General features: G+C 38.7%; 2 protein-coding genes across 3 annotated transcripts; both read left to right on the top strand.

Annotated features, from left to right (window-relative positions):
- Positions 1-304: 304 nt before the first annotated feature.
- Positions 305-4,565, top strand: bet1l (Bet1 golgi vesicular membrane trafficking protein-like). The gene is made up of 4 exons (XM_040026564.1): positions 305-398; positions 1,071-1,156; positions 2,753-2,809; positions 3,211-4,565. The coding sequence occupies exons 1-4, from the start codon at positions 380-382 to the stop codon at positions 3,376-3,378; spliced, it is 330 nt and encodes a 109-aa protein (XP_039882498.1). The 5' UTR covers positions 305-379; the 3' UTR covers positions 3,379-4,565.
- Positions 4,566-4,995: 430 nt separating this feature from the next.
- On the top strand, positions 4,996-20,448 carry deaf1 (DEAF1 transcription factor). Of its 2 annotated transcripts, none has more exons than XM_040026562.1 (13): positions 4,996-5,569; positions 8,087-8,184; positions 8,517-8,643; positions 8,740-8,889; positions 12,318-12,457; positions 12,969-13,034; positions 13,175-13,219; positions 14,294-14,417; positions 14,673-14,804; positions 16,727-17,019; positions 17,195-17,293; positions 18,006-18,092; positions 19,187-20,448. In XM_040026562.1, exons 1-13 carry the CDS (start codon positions 5,371-5,373, stop codon positions 19,286-19,288), a joined length of 1,662 nt encoding a protein of 553 aa, XP_039882496.1. In that variant the 5' UTR covers positions 4,996-5,370; the 3' UTR covers positions 19,289-20,448. The 2 variants fall into 2 exon arrangements, with proteins under 2 accessions (XP_039882496.1, XP_039882495.1); XM_040026561.1 differs by having other exon boundaries at positions 4,998-5,569; positions 18,003-18,092.
- Positions 20,449-21,950: the final 1,502 nt, after the last annotated feature.

Raw genomic sequence — 21,950 nt, 5'->3', positions numbered from 1 at the left:
AGAATGGACGTCTGACCGGATGGCTATTAATGAGTCTGTATGATAGGACTGTATTCTTTAAAAAGTGATACACAAATAAAGGTATTATTGTTGATGTTATTGTTGTTGTTTGTTTTTCCACTCTTCATTTATTCCCCTTTTTGTGTGGTATATGCTTAGTCTTTGTTAAGGCATCAGTACTCAGCTAGTGTAATGCATAAACACAAAGAAGGCGAGAACTATTTTGGAGTCTTCTGTCGTCATTGAAGCGGTAATACTAACGACACCTTAACGTTGTCGAAAAAAAACAAAAAACCTTAACGTTGTCGACGAAGAAGAAAGGCGGTCACGTGTCCGCCACGTGAACAGCTGATCGTGACGTCATTCAGCAACAAGCAACATGGCGGAGTGGAACAGAGGTAAATGTTTTGACACGTATTCACTTCCAAATATTCAGTTGTGTGTTATTTGTGTCAGCTTAGAGATGATGTTACAGCTGGGTGGTACATTTTAAAATGTTATTTTTAAGTATCGTTTGCTCGTATAACACCCAGATCTCAAGAGCTAAGCTAACTAGCTCTGACATACTTAAATATTAGCAAAAAGCAAGGCTACCTTGTAAGTTTCATATCAATTGCTATCGCCCTCTAAAGAAGCATCTGCCTCTCTGAAGGGTGATAAAAAGTGATATTATTATTATTATTAGTAGTAGTAGTAGTAGTAGTATCTTATTAGTTTCCCAAATATGGGATAAGTAATACTCCTCGGCAGTGTTGTAAGTTTACTTCACGTCGTTATTCCGTGCTTAGCTTAAAGGGTTGGATTTATAAAGAACATCCCTTCAGCAGAGACTCTGCTCCACACTCAGATCATGCTGATATCAAAATCATTGATGAAAACGTGTTGCTTCCTGTTGATTTAAACCGAAAATTAGAAACATTACCTATTCTTTAACAAGTTATGTGTTCAGAACTATGTGCTTGGCAAAATCTTATGAGGTCTATCTGCGGTTTTCAACAGAAACATAACAATTCAAGGAACATTCAGATCGTGTGTGTCATATCTAATCCACGGTGTTTGTGCTTGTCCAGGCCATGGCTCTGTGGATGATGTGCTCGATGCTGAAAACAAACGGCTGGCAGAGAACCTGGCCAACAAAGTGTCCAGACTGAAATCTGTGGGTAACAACCAACAACCGTCCCCTTCAGCGACCAGTCTGATTAATAAATCAGCTGGTCTGTAGTTACTAGGTTACTGCTGTCAAATGTGCTTAGTTTTAATTATAAGTAAAGCTGTCAGTTCCCAGAATCAGAATTATTAATTATGCCAAACACAACCAGTTTTGTTATTTAATGTACTGATACATGGCTTATTGCGTGTAAGAATTTCAGGTGTAGAATAGAATAGAATAGAATAATCCTTTAATTGTCCCACAAGGGGAAATTTGGTTCTATCAGCAGCAAAAAACACACATATACAAAAAGAACAGGACGCCGAACAGAAAACACAATATTTACATATTTACATCATGGACAATAGTTACCAGAGCAGAGTACAGTACAGTTGTTAAAATTAGCATACAGATAGTGTGCAAACAGAGCAGGATACTGAAAGATGTTTAAATAGTTAAGAATATTTAGAATAATTAGAAAAGTGCAGATTGTGTATTGTACCTGTGCATTAAAAAGTAGATATGTAACTTACAGTAAGTTAGTGTATATATTAGCTGAGAAAAAGTGATGTGCCGTTATAACAGTAGAAGTTGTTGCAGCAAATGCATTACACAGCAAATGTGTAACCAAATGCATCACTGGTGTAATGGTTGTCTTTTATTAATAAATGTACAGTATTGTGAAAATTTGAAAATTGTACAACCAGTGCCTCCAATGTAAGATGGGACACCATCAGGCACTTCTACATAGTTACATGATATTAAGATTTTCTCACACCAAGCTTCAGGCTCTTCCTGGTTCAGAACAATCCTCTGGGCATTTACTGTACACTAATGAAAACAACTTGTTTACATAGAGTCAAGACAATTAGTCTGCCTACTATACTGACAAGACATCTATAAAGATTACTGTTATTTTTTAGACTGATTCAAAATTTCTGTTATGCTTAAATAAATGATTCATAATTGGTTTAAATCTTGTAGAAATTGTCCCTGATTCAAACCTCTTTGGGGATCCAGAAAATATTTTATGCATGTTCACAGACTTTGACAAATGAGTCGTGTCTGTTTTTAGCAAAGAGTTGTGTTTTAAATCCCTACAACGTCCTGTTTAGTTGGACATCTTCCAATCTGCGTTAAGCTGGTTAGGTACTCAGTGACAGAGCAACAGCCTAAAAGGATAAAGGGTAACCAAGAAGATGTTTGCTTTCCTGTTCTACATTTTCCTCTGCTGTGCCATTCGCTTTTCAGAATCTGCTCTCGTGTTCTTTCTTCTGCCTGTAGTCTAACCCTGAGATGATGTAAAACTTCACTTGTTACAAGTGATTGCTTATTAGTACATTTTTGCATGAGATTTCACATTTTAGGACATGATAAAAAATAATCTAAAATAGAAAATAATAGTCGTTACAGGTTTCAAAATGGTTTAAATTCAACCTCAGGTGAGCAAGAACATATGTCATAGGAATTAAGAGAGTAAGTAGCACCCGGGTGAAAGTGAAAGTGGCCTCCATAAAAGCAAACGTTTTGACAGTTTGCTGGTCTGCCACAGTCAGACTTCTACAACTAACTTGATCATCTTCTTGTCTCTGTATCTCGCAGTTGGCTTACGACATCGACAGAGAAGTGGACGATCAGAATGAGTACCTGGATGGCATGGTGAGCGTTTCCTGCCTTAAACACAAATATAGTTAAGCTTTTAGTAAAAAAGAACTGACATTTTAATTTCTCCCATTTGTCTATAATGAGAATATTGTTTTAAATATTCACTGAGTTTCACCCTGTTGTATTTTCACGATGGCTCCTCTGAACTGTTTAGTGAATTGTTCAATCTACAGGTTTCACTGGGACCTAACATTCAGGAAACATTTTTATAAAGTCCCAGTATAAAAAAATGAGCACTGTGTTGATTGTCAGTCTGTGTGGATTGATTCATTTGGTAAACAGAGTGCACATTATATAAGTACAAATCAATACTATCTCAAATATAGCCTTTTTTATTTTTCCTCTTAGGTCAATTTATTGTGAATTATTAAAGAATTATCTCCTCTTTCTTTTAGGACTCAAACTTCATGAGTGCGACAGGCCTGCTCACTGGCAGCGTGAAACGTTTCTCCACCATGGTCCGATCAGGACGAGACAACCGCCGTATCCTGTGTTACGTCTCCATGGGGATGGTCCTGGTCTTCCTTGTTCTTTACTACCTGGTGTCCAGGATCCACCAATAACTGGGAAAACAAGATCAGCCAGGGTCTGATATGGAGCTGAGACTTTAGACTGTAATGTCAAAACTGATTTAAATAAAGACTTTTTTTATTTTGCACCAAAGAAAGAAAGCACGACGTAGGCAAAATTGGATTGACCAGTTGGAGGTGACAGTCAGCCCACCGGAGGAAACTGTAGTGGGCGTGGTCACATCAATGAGACGCCTGAACTTTGGGATCTTTGAGTTGGCTATGAGTACGTCCCATCCTGCAGCAGCAAGTCCTGATTTGGTTGGAAGACAACAGAGCCCGGACGCTCGGGAGGTGGGAATGTCATTCACCATATCCGAGTCTAATTGATTGATGAACCTGTCAATCAGGAGAAAATTTCCAAAAAATCAGTTTATGAGTTTTCACACCTAGAGCTTGTTTATCTTCCTCCAAGTCCATCTTGTTTCAGTTCTTGTCACATACAAAAACATCTAACAGCCAAAATGCATCACAAACATACAACACTGTAAGTATTAGGCACATATTTGTCATGCAGGAGGGAGAAAATACAGAAAATATAGAAATGGTGGTGCTGTGTTTAGTCCAAACACCAGTAAGCCACCACATTAAATTACATGCATAATACATTAACATAAGACTTGTGTTCAGTGTCCTGTGATTTGTGGTCTATATTTATGCTATATTACCACATTCACCTGCATAAATGAGTCACAACAAGAGGGAAACTGAATCAAGAGTCCGACTGTACTAAAGTCAACAGCTGGGAAATAATCTGAGATTTTAGTCAGTGTAATGTTCTGCAATGCTGACATTTCTCTCTATCTATGTTTGGTGTTTCCTACTGTCTCACAATGAAGTGCAAGGAAGGAAATGACTGACGAGGCAGAGGTCAAAAAGTTTTATATGTGGAAAATATAGCAATTTTTAATTTGTCCAAAATTAATTGTGTTTGTTACTGCTAGGGCAAACATATAAAGGTCAAACACGCATATATTCATTATTTTGGGGCACTAAAACTAATCAGTCCACCCCACTAGTACAAAAAGTGGTACCATCTGCTTTTGGCTGGTCTCGGTCTTGTCACTTCATTTTGAAAGATAGCTCTTAAGACTTTTGACATGTTCATATGTTATTAGCCATCCTTTCAGTATGTTTGCAATCCAGACTGTTTTTATAATTATAAGAAATGTTGGGACCTATCCTATCCTGTTGATGGTTTACAAGAATATTCATATCATTTTCTTTGTTTCTTTTTTCTTCCACTTTCAGTCACTGAAACAGATATTTGTAATTCTTGAAGAGTTGAAAGTTATATTATTTTCTTATAGTTGAGCATGGGTGAAAGAAATCATTAATACAGATCTAATAAATGATTTAAATTGTAGAAAATGTTCAGGATAATTTATTTAAGTTCTGGTAGTTATGGGCACTGCTACAGATTAATAATACTATTTTAATTAAATACACATATTTTCAGAACCATAGTGTGTAAAAAATTGATGATCAAATGAAAAGAAATAAAACATTCATTAGACAACTTCATGATATTTTAAGTAGTTTTTTTGTTACCATAAAATAGTCAGCAGCACACAAACACAGCAGGTAATTACATCAAGAACAAAAAATGTACATTTTTAAAAGAATTTCTGTGCAAAACAAGAAAATGAACACACATCTAATATAAACATTTGTGTGGGGTGCCTGTAGTGCTGTGTTGCTGTGTCCTTTCGGGTTGGTTCGTGTTCTTTCGGCAATTTCCGGTGTTATCTCCTTCTTCAGACTTGATGAAAATACAAAGAACGGGAAGCCCTCCTCTCTCCGTATTAGCTGAGTCGAGTCCTTTGTGGTTACCTGAATTTTTTTGAGAACATTTTAAAGATTACCCGTAAACAGTTCCGTTTGCGGAGATTTCTGTCTGCTCCGTACAGGGCTCGGGTGAGGTCGAACCCACTCTGCCCGACGTCCTTTCTCGGTGACTTTCGGCTCTTGTCGTTCGAGGGAGGAATGGACGAAGCGGACTCGGCAACGAAAGCGCTCGGGCTGGATGAACCGCCCATCGGCGAGCCGCCGGTGGAGGGAGTGGGCTCGGATACCGAGTCGGAGGCCGAAGTTACCACGATGGCTGTGATGGCGGAACCGGGAAACATCGGCTTAGGAGCCGAGTCCCTACCGAACCCAGACGAGGCCGAGGCTGCCTTTGCAGGTAACACGGGCTACAGTTAGCAGCAGGCCGCTGCTGTGCGGGGTGGCGCTAAAACACAAACTGAGATAATAACGTTAGCACCAGCTGCCTCTAAACCAAACACTGTTTATGTACGGGCACTGCTTTAAACGGGGAGAACATTGTTATCTGCTGAATACATTATTTATTATTCAGAAAAGTTAATGATTCATAAGAGGGACGCTTGAAGATGTGTTTTTAAAAAAACAAACTCGGGTGGCCCAGGTGGCAAACACCGAGGGAACCACAAACATGGGATAGGGGCCAACGCAAAACCAATAATAAATGCAGTGGGGAAGACAGGTATAGAAAATACTGATTTTCAATCTCACGTACATCCTTTTGCCCTCATACAAATGTTGTTATTGTTGAAACTAACCCTGCTAATGAGATTAAACGTATTTGTGTAGTGGAAAGATTGCATTGCAAAGTGCTAAACTAAGTGGTAGCATCAAAACATACTTCATCTAATAAAGTTTCTTTATTTAGAATTATATGCATTATATACTGAGTCTGCACAAGGGAGACTCAGCCAATGTAGCAGCAATGCAAACTCAAAATACAAAATGTATACACATATATTTATACAAATGCTAAAGACAAAAAACAAACAAATAAAACATAGTATCTCAATCACATTTCACATTTTAAATTCCATTTAAATTCAGCAGTAGATACTGTAAAAGCATATTTAGTGTTTAGTATGAAAATACTGTGTTACCCTGATCTGGTGAAACCCATGGCACGTTAAAAAGTAAAAATGTGAAAGCTTCAGATGGATACTACAATAAAATACTTGATTTTCAGCCAAGTGTACATGAGCAAACATGTAACATGATCTTTTCACCATGTTATCAATGATTAAAAGTAAAGAGTTGTCCTTCTACCTTCTACTTCTTTAATAGTTCCAGTTAGCTACAGGATTGTGCAAAACCTTGAGCCAGTCCTTCTTTATATTTTGTTTGGGAAATGGGTGCAGTAGTTTATTGAAACATACAAACAAACATGGAAATACTGTGTACATAAGGCAAAACTAAAGTCTTTATAATTCTGATGATTTTAAAAGTCAATATTTGGTATGAATATCTTTAAGGAAGCTTTCTTTTAACTTCTTTAAGTAGTCTTCAGGAATAGTTATTCAAGGACACTCAAAATCTCTTCTTTAGATGCAGTCTTTTGTTCCCTGTCATGATGAGAGATTTGGGAGATTAACAGTACTCTAGTCCAGTGGAATTGGTGAGGGTGTATGGGTCAGGCAGCTCGTTATGGTAAATGGCCTGTATTTGTATAGCGCTTTACTAGTCCCTAAGGACCCCAAAGCGCTTTACACATCCAGTCATCCACCCATTCACACACACATTCACACACTGGTGATGGCAAGCTACATTGTAGCCACAGCTGTCCTGGGGCGCACTGACAGAGGCGAGGCTGCCGGACACTGGCGCCACCGGGCCCTCTGACCACCACCAGTAGGCAACGGGTGAAGTGTCTTGTCCAAGGACACAACGACCGAGACTGTCCGAGGCGGCGCTCGAACCGGCAATCTTCCGATTACGGACACACCGTTGTGTGCGATGCCACATTCCATCCGAAAATTGTAACATATCAGTAACATATACCACAGACATGACTCATCATGTATTTGTCCCAAGTATAATATTTCCCCTCATCCATCCGTTCATTTCCTTCTGCTTAAACTTTATTATTTAAAGCCTGAGAGTAATGTTATGGTGTGGAGTGTGAAAAGTGAGGACCTGGAGGCAGGATTCAAAAACAAAACAAGCTATTTACTGGGCTAGAATGAGTAAATCAAAACAGAGTTCTCAGAATGGAATCCAAATGGCAAGAAAATATAGGGATTGAGGCAGGCAGGAAAACAGTACAACGTGAATACAGTCAGACTAAAACTATGTATATACACAAGGTAATGGGGGGATTAGAGACAGCTAAGCTAACACAGGTGTAGACAATCACACAATGGGTCAGAGGAGGAAGTAGAGCCGAACACAATGCGCAAGAGACTATCAAAATAAAACAGAAAAAGTTGAACATGGGAACACTGGGCACAGAGACGGAAGCTAAACCAGACCACAGGGAACATGGGGAGGGGGGTGAATGAAAAAAGAGAAATACAGTACTAGCAAACTGTAGTAATGAACAGAAACTAGATAGCAAAACTAACACAACAAAATGCTGAATTACTGTGAAGAAAAAGTTCAAGCAGCAAAAGAAAAACAAGAAGCAAACGGAGCAACAAAGACTAAAAAACAAAACAAGACATCCAGTACCATGACTGATATAGATGAAAATCATTCATCCTCATAAGCACATAATAGAAGAGTCTTCTGATTCTGGTAATACCAGTGTTTATTATTTTCTATGTTACCTGCTTTAGGTCATTATTATTGTAATCCTCCTTTGTAGTTATATTTTTATTCATACTGTATTCCTGCTAATCTGGAGGTTTATGTGTCGATGAAATTTCTTGTTGTTGATCAGATGTGACGGCAGTTACAGTGGGTGGCGTTCATGCGACAGAGGACAATGTTTTCACCACAACAGTCGCCACATCTGGGAGTCTCCCTGAACACGTGCTGGTAGATTAACACACACTCGACTAGATCCATTCCCCTTCTATTTTTGCCATTTATTACATTTTGATGATGATAAACAGTATCTTATGACATTATTTACAGAAAATTGAGGTGACGTTGAATAAAAACCAATTAATGTTAAATGTCCTCAGCACAGAACTGATTCATTTGTGCACGTTAGCACTGTAGCGTTAATTATTAGAACCAGATTCACAAAATCACATGGGCTTCCCTGCTGACTACTCGAGTAGTTTTTTAAAACATCAACATATTCTCATACCTCTTATGCTGCTCCATGATTATGAGTGTATGTACTCCTTCCACATCTGTCACAGAGCGGCAGGACCACTCTCCAGCTGGGTGAAGGTCTCAGTACCCAGAAGGCTACTCTGATTGTGGTTCACACTGACGGCAGCATCGTGGAAGCAGCTGGCCTCAAGTCCGCTGCCACCATCACATCAGGTACACCCCTGTGTGTGTGTGTGGTGTCTACAGGTGTCTGGTAATCTGAAATGTCTGATCTGTGCATTTTTTTATGTTCTCCTGTGCTTCTCCCAGGTCCACAGACTCCACCCACTCCTCTGACTCCACCCCAGGACAAAGACTCCTGCTCCAAGTACAACTGGGATCCCTCAGTTTACAACAACGAGCTGCCGGTACGCTGCAGGAATACCAGCGGACTTCTGTACAAAAACAGACTGGGATCAGGTGATTATCACACCTATGCATGCTATATCACATGGTCAAGCTGATCTTGTTATTCAGGTTACTGTGGAGATGTAAAACTCCTGATTAACTGGTTGTAGTAGGTTAGAACTGTGATCAAACATTTGCAAAAACTGGCAACGAGTCCCTGTGGTGGAATTTTACCCATCTTATTTTAGTATAATTATTTTAATTCAGCCACATTATAGCGTTGTTGAGTGTGAAGGGCCAATTTAAGGACATGCCAAACAATCTCAGTCAAATTTAAGACCAGACTTTGAGTAGGCCACTCTGCTTTTGTCTCATGAGCAGTTCAGAGGTGGACTTGCTGGTAGAGCAGGGCGATATGACCAAAAATATTTATCACAATATACATTTGAAAATCTGTGATAACGATATAACTGACGATATAATCAACACTAGACAAAATACTTTACAACTCCACAACTTTATTAGTGCAAAAAAAAAAAATCAACATATTTTCACTTAAACAAGCAGCTGTTTTTTTTTTTTATGTGCATTAAAGTTATATAAAAAATTAACAGTGCAAATGCAAATTCCTTGCTGACAGTTTAACCAAAAGGCATTTCCAGTGGAAATTGGCCGACATATCCTCAGCATAACCATGTATAATATCCACAAAACTTAAAAAGAGGTTATACACACACAATACGGTAATATTATGTTGAAGCACAGTACGTATCACTCCGCCAGGCTCCTGCCTACGATAGCCCTAATGCTCCGACAATCCATCAAGCGGTGCGGCTTCGTAGCTTAGCAAAGTCGTACTAAAACATTCGACAGATTTTCGAGTGCTGTGTACTAGTGATGTGCGATACCACTGATTTCCTTTTCGATCCGATACCAAGTAAAATTCAGGGTGGTATCGGCGATACTGATCCAATACCGATACTCTGTACAAAAACTTAATGTTTCATTGTATTTCATAATGCAATATATAATTGTATTATGTAATTGTAATAATAACATAACCATATTGCTTCATAATGATTAGAGGACAACTTGTTTTTATTGCTTAATAATGCAGAATAATCATATAGAAATAAAAATAAAAAAACCCTGAAGTTGTGAGCTATTTGAGCATGTTGCCTGCCTGCAGCACTATGAACTCCGCGAGAGACGTCTGTCTCGCCCTAGCAGCACCTGCCCCTCTCCTCTTCAGTTCGCCTCAACATAAGCTCATCATATTCTGTGATATGATTTACTCCGAGGTGTTTGACAAGGTCAGTGGTGTTGCCACAACACCTCACTGTCTTGCCACATATATCACAAACTGCGTCTTGGCTGTTTGTGGAGGTAAAACACGTCCACACATGACTCTGTTTGCGCTCAGCCATTGTTGTGAGTGTGCACACCAGGGGCTGCGACACATTTATACAGCCGTATTTCGCATATGACTATGAAAGGCATAAGAGGAAGTAGTTCCTTCCAAATTAGACGATCCGAATGATATAGTTTCTTTCTACTGCGTTCATTTTAATGGAAAAACTACAAATTTACCCCAGAGTACTAAAATATCGATATTATAATATGAGAATCGATTCTAGAACATAAATTGCTGGTATCGGAAGAATCGATATTTCAGTATCGATCCGCACATCACTACCGTGTACCACATAAAATCGTTTCGAGGTCAGTAAACACAACCAGAATTCATACATAAGGCGCACGGGATTATAAGGGGCACTGTTGATTTTCAGAAAAATCAAAGGATTGATTTTAAGTGTGCCGTATTTTTAAAAAAACACGGTAATAACGACGGCCCGCTAGCATGCTCTACCAAAAATAGTGCTTTGTTGTGTATCTGATGGACGAAAGCTAAACCAGTTCCACATCACTGAAGTTGCAGCTTTTTTACAAACCAGTTCTGGTTCATCCGTTTCATTCAACGATCCACTTTCGCCCTTCTCATACGCCGTCACCGCCATGCTTTTTCCGGCATGTGCGTATGAAAACAAAGGCACTGCACATGCGGGTTTTACTCATATTCTATCGCGATATTTCGTTTTCTTATCGTTGCCCAACATTATACCGGTATTACCGTGAACGGTATAATATGGCCCAGCTCTACTTGCTGGTGTGTTTCAGATCATTATCCTACTGCATAACCCAAGTGCACTTGAGCTTCAGGGCATAAGCTAATGGCTGGACATTCTCCTTCAGGATTTTCAAGTAGAGAGGAGAATTCATGAGTCCATCAGTTATGCCAAATTGTTCCCATCCTTAAGCAGCAAACCTATGATCACACCACCACCACGTTGTTTGACTGTTGCTATGACGTATTTTTATGAAATGCTGTGTTAGTTTTACAGCAGAACACAAACCAAAAGAAATTCAAAAAAATTCCAATTTTTAAAGGTCAGTTCACAGAATATTCTCCCACCATTGTTTTCCAGTTTCTTTCTTTTTCTTGAATTATCATCACTGACCATGATTGAGACATGTGAGGCAATTCATAAATGTTCTGACTTCTTCTTTCTTGTAGCCTATTTTTGTCAGACAGGTGCTATTTAAGTGACTTTTTTTTTAATTCAACTGGCCTGGTAATACTTGGGTGTGACTGGTGAAAGTTTACTCAGCTCTCCAAAAAAGTGGTTAACCAAAGTTAATTCATTATTTAACAAGAAAGGGCAATTACTTTTTCCACATAGGGCCATGTTGGTTGGTTTGGATATCCTCCCCTTAATAAATTAGATCATTATTGCAAACAGCATTTTATATTTACAGTATTTACTGTTTTTATCTTTGTCTAATATTAAAATTAGTTTAGATGACCTGAAACATGTGTGACACATGTTATTAAAAATAAGAAAAATAAGAAATTACCAATAATTTTCACAGCACTCTATATTCCATCCATCCATCCATCCATTCGCTTCCGCTTATCCCTTTCAGGGTCGCGGGGGGCGCCGGAGCCTATCCCAGCTGTCATAGGGCGAAAGGCGGGGTACACCCTGGACAGGTTGCCAGTCTGTCGCAGGGCCACTCTATATTCCTTCAGCTATATACAAGTGACAGTGTTCCTTTTGCCTGTTTGACCTCATGATGGCACTGTTGTCTCACTGCTAATACAGAGGAGCACAGGCACAATAGACAAAATGATGTAGAAGCTTGCCTTTATTACCATATTGTTGTTATAGTAGCAAGACGGGTTAAAGTTCTGGTGCAGAACAATTTTTTATTCACTACCTGGGTCTGGATGCAGTGAGCTACAGGGGACGAGCAATAAATTTTTGTGCCATTAAGAGGGTGTAGCCCCCAACACTAAAATGTGTTGAGAAGTAGTTGGGATAAAATCAAAGGTACTTCTATCCAGAGTGAAATATTATAGCCAAGACTCTTTTATACTGTGTATATTTTGAGTTACTTGTTTTATTGCTGCCCACACTCACAGTGTTGTGTTTTGTCAGGGGGCAAAGGTCGCTGCATCAAACACAACCAGCAGTGGTTCACTCCCACTGAGTTTGAAGGTCTCGCAGGGCGAGCAAGCAGCAAAGACTGGAAGAGGAGCATCAGATATGCTGGCAGACCTCTGCTCTGCCTCATACAGGTAATTAAATATACTGCTTCACTACTATCTCACTATCTACTACTGCAGTGCTGCACTGTATTGTGTGATGCAAAGAAATTTGCATTTCCAATTTATGAATTTGGATTTTCCTAAGCTAATCTTGAGCCACGAAACTAGCAAAGTATTCTAGAGTCAAATGTGAGACCATCTGTCTGATAGCTAAAAATCGACTGATTGGCTCATGCAGCTGATCCTAAGAACACCAACAAATATGAAACAGAATAGCTGAAAAAGAAAAGTATCAAGATGTTGCAATGGCCTTTGACATTAAGAGAGATGTGCATAAATGAACCCCTGTAAACCTCAATGAACTGATGCAACGTTGTAAAGAAGAGTGAGCCAGAATTTCTCCACAACAATGTGAGAGACTGATAAAGTCACACAGAAAACAATTACTTTTCTAAAACTTTTTTTTCTAGTTAGTCCTTTGTTTATAAAAGGAGGTGGGCCAATCCATGCAAAACCTCATGCAGTAAACCTGTGTTTGCAGGAGCGTATCTTGAACCCCCATGCTGCCTCCTGTACCTGTGCAGCCTGCTGTGATGACCTGATAGCGGTGAGTGAAGTGGACAAGTCCTGATGAGCTTTTAAATCAGTCCGTTAATTAGAAATTATTTAAATTATCAAAATCTGAGATGTTACACATAATATCTGAATAATATCTGTTTGTGTTCGTCTTATTTTTTGCATCATTAGTGTCCAAAGGAGGGAGACTCTCTGGGAGAAGAAAATATCAGCATGGTAAATGATTTTTTCATTTTTGTTTTTTTGTTTTTTGTAAATGTCCATCACTATAACTTCATTTCCAGATGCTTTATCTTGCGATCTATATGGAGATACATTATCATTAAACAAAATAATAATGATTCTCTCAGTCTGTGCCGTGATCACATCTCAGGGTGAATATTAGAGCAGTGTGCCTATTAATAAACAAGATGGCTTCTTTTTTAGGCCTTCTTCTAGTCCCCAGTTTAAACACAGAAGGGAGCTACTTCTTCTGCAACACAAGGTCTTCACATGTAATTTTTCTTGAGGCATCATTTATGCTTTGAGGCTTCTTGATTAAGTCTCTACGAATCAAAAATATACAACAAAGCAAATTAAAGCAGTCTGGGCTTTCCTTACTGGCTCAACAAAACTCAAAACCTAAACATATATAACATGTGTCGCACGATGGTTATTGGTTTTCTTTGTTAACTCGGGTTCCCTCCATGCTCACATAGATGGCAGCATGTGACACATTGCTCTAATCTTGTACCACAAAATCGAATGGATCAGTTGAGCACCAGCTACTCAAAGGAACAGCTGATACAGCTCTATGACATCAAATAAGGCTGCACCAGAATCTGGTGATTTGGTCATCGCAGGAGCACAAGTGCACTCTCTGTGCTGCTGTTACTTATGAAATGACAGCTGCACATTAGAGCGCTAACATTTAGCCCTTTACAGTAATGTATGATAATAATAATAACTTCATTTTGAATTCTTGTTTTCTGTTCAGGTTAGTTTCACTAGACATCCCAGTAACAACAACATTTGCACCAAAACCTTCTTATGCAATTATTATTAGTTAATAATTTTAGTTACTGCACAATATATATATATTTTTATTTGTTTTTTTACATTGTTACTTAAATTAATAGAAATATAACTAAATATAACTGTAAGTACTTAGTGATGACTATCTTAAAACAGACATGATTTTAAAACAGTAATGGTTTATCGGTATCAGCAGTCATTTTGTTGTCTCTGCTTTCATTTGATTTCTTAGATGTTGCATTGATTTTATCTCTGTTCTCTTTCTGCTTGACTCAGACCGGCCCCGTACGCCTCTTTGTCCCGTACAAGAGACGAAAGAAGGACACTGAGCCTGTGATCATTCCTGCCAAGAAGGAACTTCCTGCTACCAAGAACATTACGTTGACTCCGGGAACCACATGTAGGTCACATGTGCTCACAGCTCATGATTTTGTAACTTTGTGCACTTACAGCCAGGGATAGTTGTTTTGACCTAGAATTCATCTTCCTTCTCAAATCATTTCCTGTACTTAAATTTGTGTTCCTGAAAAATTTAATTAATTAAAAGTTTATTCTCAAGTTCTCAAAATCAGATCTGTAAAGTAAAAAATGTAAGCCCAACCTTTAAACTATTTGTTGTCCAAACATGAATCACACTTCTGTTTCTTTCTTACAGTCACAGTGTCCCCATCTGGGCAGTTCACTACTTCTGGGACCTTGACCTTTGACCGCACGCCAACAGGCGACGCTGCTGCTGCCATCATCTCAGAGGGCTCGGCACAGAGCGAGGTGTTTGCCAGCACCGCAGGTACCATCCCCTGAGTGACTGAGAATTCATTCAGTCGTACATTGTAGTGCATTTGTTTGAGCAGGCACTTAAACAATCACAAGTCTCAGTGTGGGAATCAGCCCATTGGTCCTTGAAATTATTCACCTCCACAAACACAAAAATATATACATATCCTGCATGGAAAACCAAACCGTTTGGTTTTGAATTTAGTTATTTTAATCAACATCCATGCAGGATATGTATATATTTTTGTGTTTGTGTTTGAACCCTATTATATGGAAAGTAATTTCACTCTAGAATGACAATATACACCTTCACAGTTTTACTTATTCAATATCAAGTCAGTCTGATTTTGGATTTCAAAAAACCCCAAAAAACAAGAAGTTTCCTTTTGATAGCATTCAGAATTCAGCCTGCTTTGACTGTTTTTCTGGAGACTGGCTTGATGGCAGTAAATGTCACAGTTGTGGCTCTTTTACTGAAGTAGTCTGTGTGTTAACTTAATAAAAAAGGACCTCAGCAAAACTCAAAAACATTGACATTTTAAAAGCTTATAATCAAAAAAGCTCAGATATTGTGGGAGGAGTCTGACTGCAAAATGTAGGAAAAGCAGCCAAAACATGCTCAGAATATGTGGAACCTCAAGACTAATGAAAAACCTCCAGGTGTCAGGCCTATGAAGTGTGCAAAGCTGCTATTAAAGAAGAATGTAGTTATTTTAATCAACATCCAAAATACAGTTTGGTCTGTTTGCACTTAAAGCAAGGATATTTAATAAAGGAAGTACAGTGAATCACTCGAACACTTCCAATGTGTGGCCGTTTTAAACCATCACCAGCTGAGATACAGACAGGTCCAAGTCTAAAAATAACCAGACATCTATCACACACTGTGTTTTAACACATCCTTGAGAAACAAAAAAGGTGTGTGAGTGCTCTCACAGGTAAATGGTGGTGTGTCTTACACTATAACACTTTAGTAGACTCTTACTTTCTTACTACCCTGACAGAAAAAGGTACAAAAAATCTAATTAAATTTGATTCTGTGGACTTAAAATGATGACAAAGCTTACAAGCAGAAGCACTGAGGCCTGGGTTGCTTCGTTAACCTTGTGGTGAAGGACACAGAGGCAGTTCAGACAGCTCACATGTGTGACTACCTGTGGAGACTCATTGCCCAGTTCTGTAGACAATCCATAATCCATTGTCTGGGACTACAGCTGGTGACAATGGTCCTTTTTCTGCTCTGATTATTGTCTGCGAGCTGGTCAATCACTCTAACCAGAACCTGTTTGAGAGCTGGTTCAACCTAAGCTGAGCTCTCTGAGGCTGCAGAGCAGAAGACTACTGTTGTAAACTGCAGTTCAAGGTGCTGGAGTCTTGCCTGCTTTAGCACATTTATCGCTACGGGTAATTTCCAACTCATGTACCTTGTTGGGTTTTTACATTCACAAAGTGAGACATAAAAAACGCCTTAGATAAATGATTTCAAAGCGCATTTATTTTGAAACTGCTATCAAATTGGTTTCTGATCATTTTATTGCCGTGCTTGATTGGCCAGCCAATTCCCATCACCTGAACCTCACCTGTTGGGTATTATCAAGAGGAAGATGAGAAACAGCCAACCCAGAAATGCAAATGAGAGATACCAAAGCAACCTAGGCTTCAAAAACACTTCAGCAGGCCCAAAAGCTGATCACCTCAATGCCACACCATGCTGAATCAGCAGTTAGTGGCAAAGACATTCAGCCAAATACTGAGTTTGTACATAAAGATACTTTTCAGACGTTGGACATTTCTTTATTGTAAATCCATTTTTTTAGTTGATCTTAGGAAATATTCTAATAATAGGATACACCAGATTTTCATGAAACTGTAACAGCAAATTTCAGACAGTGTAGCAGAAAAAGATCAACAGCTGTCTTTTCTTCTCTCGCTCAGTGCTAACGGCATTGCCAGCGTTAGCTGTTGCTCATCAGCCAGTTCAGGCCAAAGTCGCAGTGGCAGCTGCAGCGGCGTCTCCATCGGCAGGGCTTGTGGCTGGGCTTGATGTGGGGCCTATTGGGGGAGCAGAGCCAATAGTGAGCGAGGGGCAGAAGAACACTTGGATATACCTGGAGGAGATGGCCAACACACTGCTGAACAATGTCCAGCAGCTCAAGGCTCTGATCGAACAGGCCAAAAACTCTGCAGGGGACCCTGTAGGGGTCAGAAGTAATGGCGGCAGGAAGGAGGTGAGCACACACACACACATACACAAAAGGTGTGAGATTTAGATCAGCAGTAACAACAAATGGATTTGACTTTAATCTTTGTTTTGTGTGTGTGTGTGTGTGTGTGTGTGTGTGTGTGTGTGTGTGTGTGTGTGTGTGTGTGTGTGTGTGTGTGTGTGTGTGTGTGTGTGTTTAGTGTGGTCTTACCCAGCCGTTTCAGAACCAGATCTCATTTCAGCAGCCAGATGACTCTGAAGCTAAGAGGGGCACTGAAATCACTGAGATCATCATCAATGTATGACATGCTTACATACACACTCACTTGCTCCAAAATATTATTGAAATTCCTTACATTTCTTATTTAGCACAAGTCTTAAAGAAGTATTGTGACCTGAGACATCCACACTTTTAGTTCCAAGCACACTACATTTCACAATTAGGTGTTTGTTTGTTTTTTTTAATAGTCTCCCACGCGACTTTCCCCTCATTCATGAAAATGACCCTGAGATACTTTAATTTGTTGCTTCTATTCTGACATGGAATGGACTCCTCATGCCTGCAGCTGCCACCTTGTCATGTTGGAGGGTTTTGAGGGTCCTAGTAATCAAAGTCTTTAACCCATGGGGCTGAGCCCGAATGAGTCACATGGCCCAGCCATTCTGTGGGCCCATCATCTGCAGGAGGTGCCAAAAGGGTCAGGTGCAATGTAGTGATTATAGCAACTAGCTCCTGGGTCATGGAATGAATACATTTTTTAAGATTATTTACATCTTATTGTTAAAAAATTCTGATTTGCAAATTACCCCAAAAGTTTGAGGCACAAATACTGCATTGAACACCTCGTGTATCTAAAACTCCAGTGTAAATATAAAAAAAAAAAACACATGGAAGCAGAGAATTTTAGTCTTCTTTTGTTTTTTTAATCAAGCTTTTGGATTATACCATATACTGTAAAGAAGCATATAGATATAATGAGTTATCAGGCTCCTGCTTTGTTTCTGCAGCAGATGTGCATAAACTGTGGCCGGGTGGCGATGAGTGAGTGCACGGGCTGTCACAAAGTCAACTACTGCTCCACATTTTGCCAGAGGAAGGTAAGACTCAACTGTCTTTTTTCTGTCAGACACACAAAAAATAGACAGATTTCCCTGACATTTGTTATGAGTCTTTACTAATGTTTTTTCATGACAGTGCAGTTTAAAAAATAATTTATTGTTACAGCAGTCGTTGATTACTCGGTTACATTCAAATCAGCTGGTAGTTGGATTTGTTGGGTTTCAAACGTGTTTCCAACAGGGGTGTTGAAGAGTTTCAAACTGTGCAAAATCAAACTCATAACATGCCTGTAAAGTGTTTCTGCTGTTTCTTCTTACTGATATATTTGCAAATAGCTAATATTATAACTTACTGGTTTGGTTTTTAAAGCCTTAATATACGTGTGTTGGCTGCAGCCATGTTTTTTTTCCAGAGGTGACCATATTTGGAGGTAATCCTAAGTTATCAGCTAAAGTTAACAAATATTGTCAGCAAGCTGCATTCATAAACTAATCCCCTCATAGGTACACTATAATTTTTACAAAGTAACAGACTATAGACTACACCACAATACAATACAATACAACTTTATTTATATAGCACATTTAAAAACCAACGGTATACCAAAGTTCTTCACAATAAAACAGCAGGTTAAAACATGAATAATATAAGACCATTAACAAAGTACTGAATATGCTTACAGGTCAATGGCACTAATTACACAAGAATAAAAATGAATATCAAATCAAAGTTGCTAAAAACACACAGGTTTTAAGTAGAAAAAGATATAAAGAAAGATAAAATTGGAATTAAGTATAAAATACAGGCGTTAAGTAACCGGGAAAGAATGATTAAATAAGTGAGTTTTTAATCGTGATTTAAATGATTGGATGGAGTCAGACTATGCTGAAATACTAGAACTTTACCCACTAAAACTGAAGCACAGACTTCTAGATGATCTGTATCACACAGGAAGCCATACTATTTGTCAGATCATTCAGTTAAAATGTTCATAAAGGCACTAACAATGTAAACACATGTTTGAGGCCTTGCAGGCAGTTTTTGACATTTTTCTTTTCATTTTTTATGCCAAAAGGTTGCTACTTGATTTTCAAAATCAGTCACTTCACACGTCTGTCTCTTTTGTCCACAGGACTGGAAGGACCATCAACACACCTGCACTCAGTCAGCAGGGAGCATGGCTGTCCAGCAGGAAGAGCCAATCACAGCCATTGACATGGACAAAGTGAAGTGAAGGTGTAGCAGTTTAGGAAAAAGCGTGTGCATCGTTTCAGTGAGGTTAACAGCTGCTGCAGACTGAATGACCTAAACTGGGAGAACACACCTGCTTGAAAATAGCAGTATTTAGAGAGTTTAGTGTGAAGGTTTTTTCTCAGGCTGACATGTAAAAAAAGGTCACTGATGGAGTGAGAGCTGAAGTTAGACTAGACTGACTTAGCATTTATGAAAAGTATTAAGGAGTCTTATTGCAGCAGTATCCAATGAAGTGGTGGTTCTAACTAATATTTTCATCATAAATTTATCTTGTCCCTAATTCTATCATATTTTAGCGACTTTATTACATTGTGTCATCAGTTGTCATATGGTCTATATCTTCCATCAGCCACTGTTACCTCTCCGCTGTTGCCATTTTACCTCGTTTACCTCATTATTCTCTAAAAACAGTCCTGATTAAAGAGGACATCTTCTTTTTTGTTATGTATGCATGAGCACAGTGGCCAGATTTTGGGTTCAGTGTATGTACAAGTAATCCCTGTGAGTCAAAAGTTCAGACTTCAAAGTGCTAATATGGTCATCTCAGGAAATCAGCTTTGGCTGCTGCAACCTGCTATTGAATCCTTCTGTTTGAAAGGGAGAGCCAATCAGAAGAAAGTTGGTCAATCTTTTGACGTCTACATTTTGATGATGAAAAGCAAGACAATTATTTTTAGAGTTAAATAACAATGTGTTTGGGGGAAAATTTTTCAGTTGTTTTTTGTTTTGTTTTTTATATATTTTTCAAATTGAACTTTTTTGTCCCCTCATGCCAAAACTTTGCAGAACATTTTTCAGCAGACAGAAATGACATATTTTGATATTAAAGAATCAAGGTTGGTTATCACTGATGAGGATTTAGAGAATTTAAAGTTGAGGATCTGTCTTTAATTCAGGATGATGAAGTGACTTGAACATGAAACAAACAAAACTGCTGTCCTGAATGTTTTGATTTTTTCTGGCAAAAACTATGTATGTAAATTATTATTTTCTTACATTTGTATATGTGTGTTATTCTGTTGCTACAGAGCCCTTGAAGTCCAGAAAGAATGTACAGGTATTATAAGCAATTGTAAATATAAAGGTAAAGATCGTTTTTCTTTGTGTTTCACTGATTAATAAAAAGAGTTCAGCAAACTACTAGTGTTATTTGTTTGTTTGTTTTGGTTGTTATTTCATACATTAAGGCCATTTCTCTTCTTTTTGCACATTTAGCTTTTTTATTTTCCCTGATGTGCAGCTAAATAGAGTTTTGCTTTTTAATAACAAGTTGGTAGCCTACCTGCTATATTAGAGTGACTCCTTATTAATCATTTTGGACATGACATTTGATTCTGCTGGGTCTCAGGCCCAGCAGCACTCAGGTGTCTGCTGCTGATCACTGATAGTGACGGAACGAGCCATTTCTGGCACTTACTGCTTAGCCTAACCACAGCGAGGCGATTTTATTGACTTAATGCCAAAATTCACATCTGTAAATGTAAAGTTGAGGGATTTTAAAAATCGCCTTCCCTGTTGGCCTGGCCTGTTTTGATTGATGTAATCTGTTGGCCTTCTTGACTTTTCACTATCAAATAATGATAATGTTCTTTTGTGTGTTCAAGGTTCTGTAGGGACCCCATTCAGTCAGGACTGATGTTAGGAGCAACTTAAACACTAGTTATAAAGCTTACTTCTGCTGACATTATGGCTTACAATCTCCCTTTGCTGCAGTGATGTAGCAGTGTTATAAATTACATGGTGGTGCCGCAGTGAAATTCTTTTTGGTAATCATTATGGATAATCTAATTATCCATAATGAAAAAATATGATTTGAAAACACCTAAATTGCGAAATCAAGATAGCGCGATAGCAAAAAGTAAGAATGCCCTATTTCAACCCTAAGGAGTGTATAACACATAATAAAGATAATCTGGTCCTTATCAGATATTAACATTAGGAAATGCAATCTCAGATGAACAACACATGAGACTGTATTTCATATCAATTCAGTTTAATTTATATAGCACCAAATCACAACAACAGTTGCCTCAAGGCGCTTTATATTATAAGGTAAAGACCCTACAATAATTCAGAGAAAACAGAGAAAATCAAGACAATCATATGACCCCCTATGAGCAAGCACTTAACAGGAAGAAACCTCCAGCAAAACCATGCTCAGGGAGGGGCGCCCATCTGCTGCGACCGGTTGGGGGCAGGGGGGAGGAGGACAGGACAAAGACGTGCTGTAGAAGAGAGCCAGAGGTTAATAATAACTAATAATTAAATGCAGTTTGGTGTATAAACACATAATGAGTGAAAAAGGTGGCTGAAAAAGAAACACTCAGTATCATTATTTATTTAAGAAAAATGCAAAAACAATGAGAAAACCTAAGTACAGCCATACTGCTTCCATAGGAATTAAGAGGTTATATAGCAGCCAGGTGCTGCTAATCAAATGCACTTGACTAACGAATCACCAACACGTGTGTCCACCTCTATAAAAGCAGACAAGTTCATGGCAGTACAGTTTGAAAAAGACTGAACAAGTATGGCTTGTGGAAGGTTGGAAGGTTTGCCAGGAAAAAGAAAAGAACATGGCAGCACAGTTTATTTTTGCAAAGCTGCATCTAAACAGACTACAAGACTTCTGGAACAACGTC

The sequence above is a fragment of the Simochromis diagramma genome, unplaced genomic scaffold (genome assembly GCF_900408965.1).
Source record: "Simochromis diagramma unplaced genomic scaffold, fSimDia1.1 OVJJ01000293.1, whole genome shotgun sequence".
Lineage (NCBI taxonomy): Eukaryota > Metazoa > Chordata > Actinopteri > Cichliformes > Cichlidae > Simochromis > Simochromis diagramma.
The sequence above is the reverse complement of the archived record's forward strand: the minus strand, read 5'-3'. Positions and strand labels throughout refer to the sequence as shown.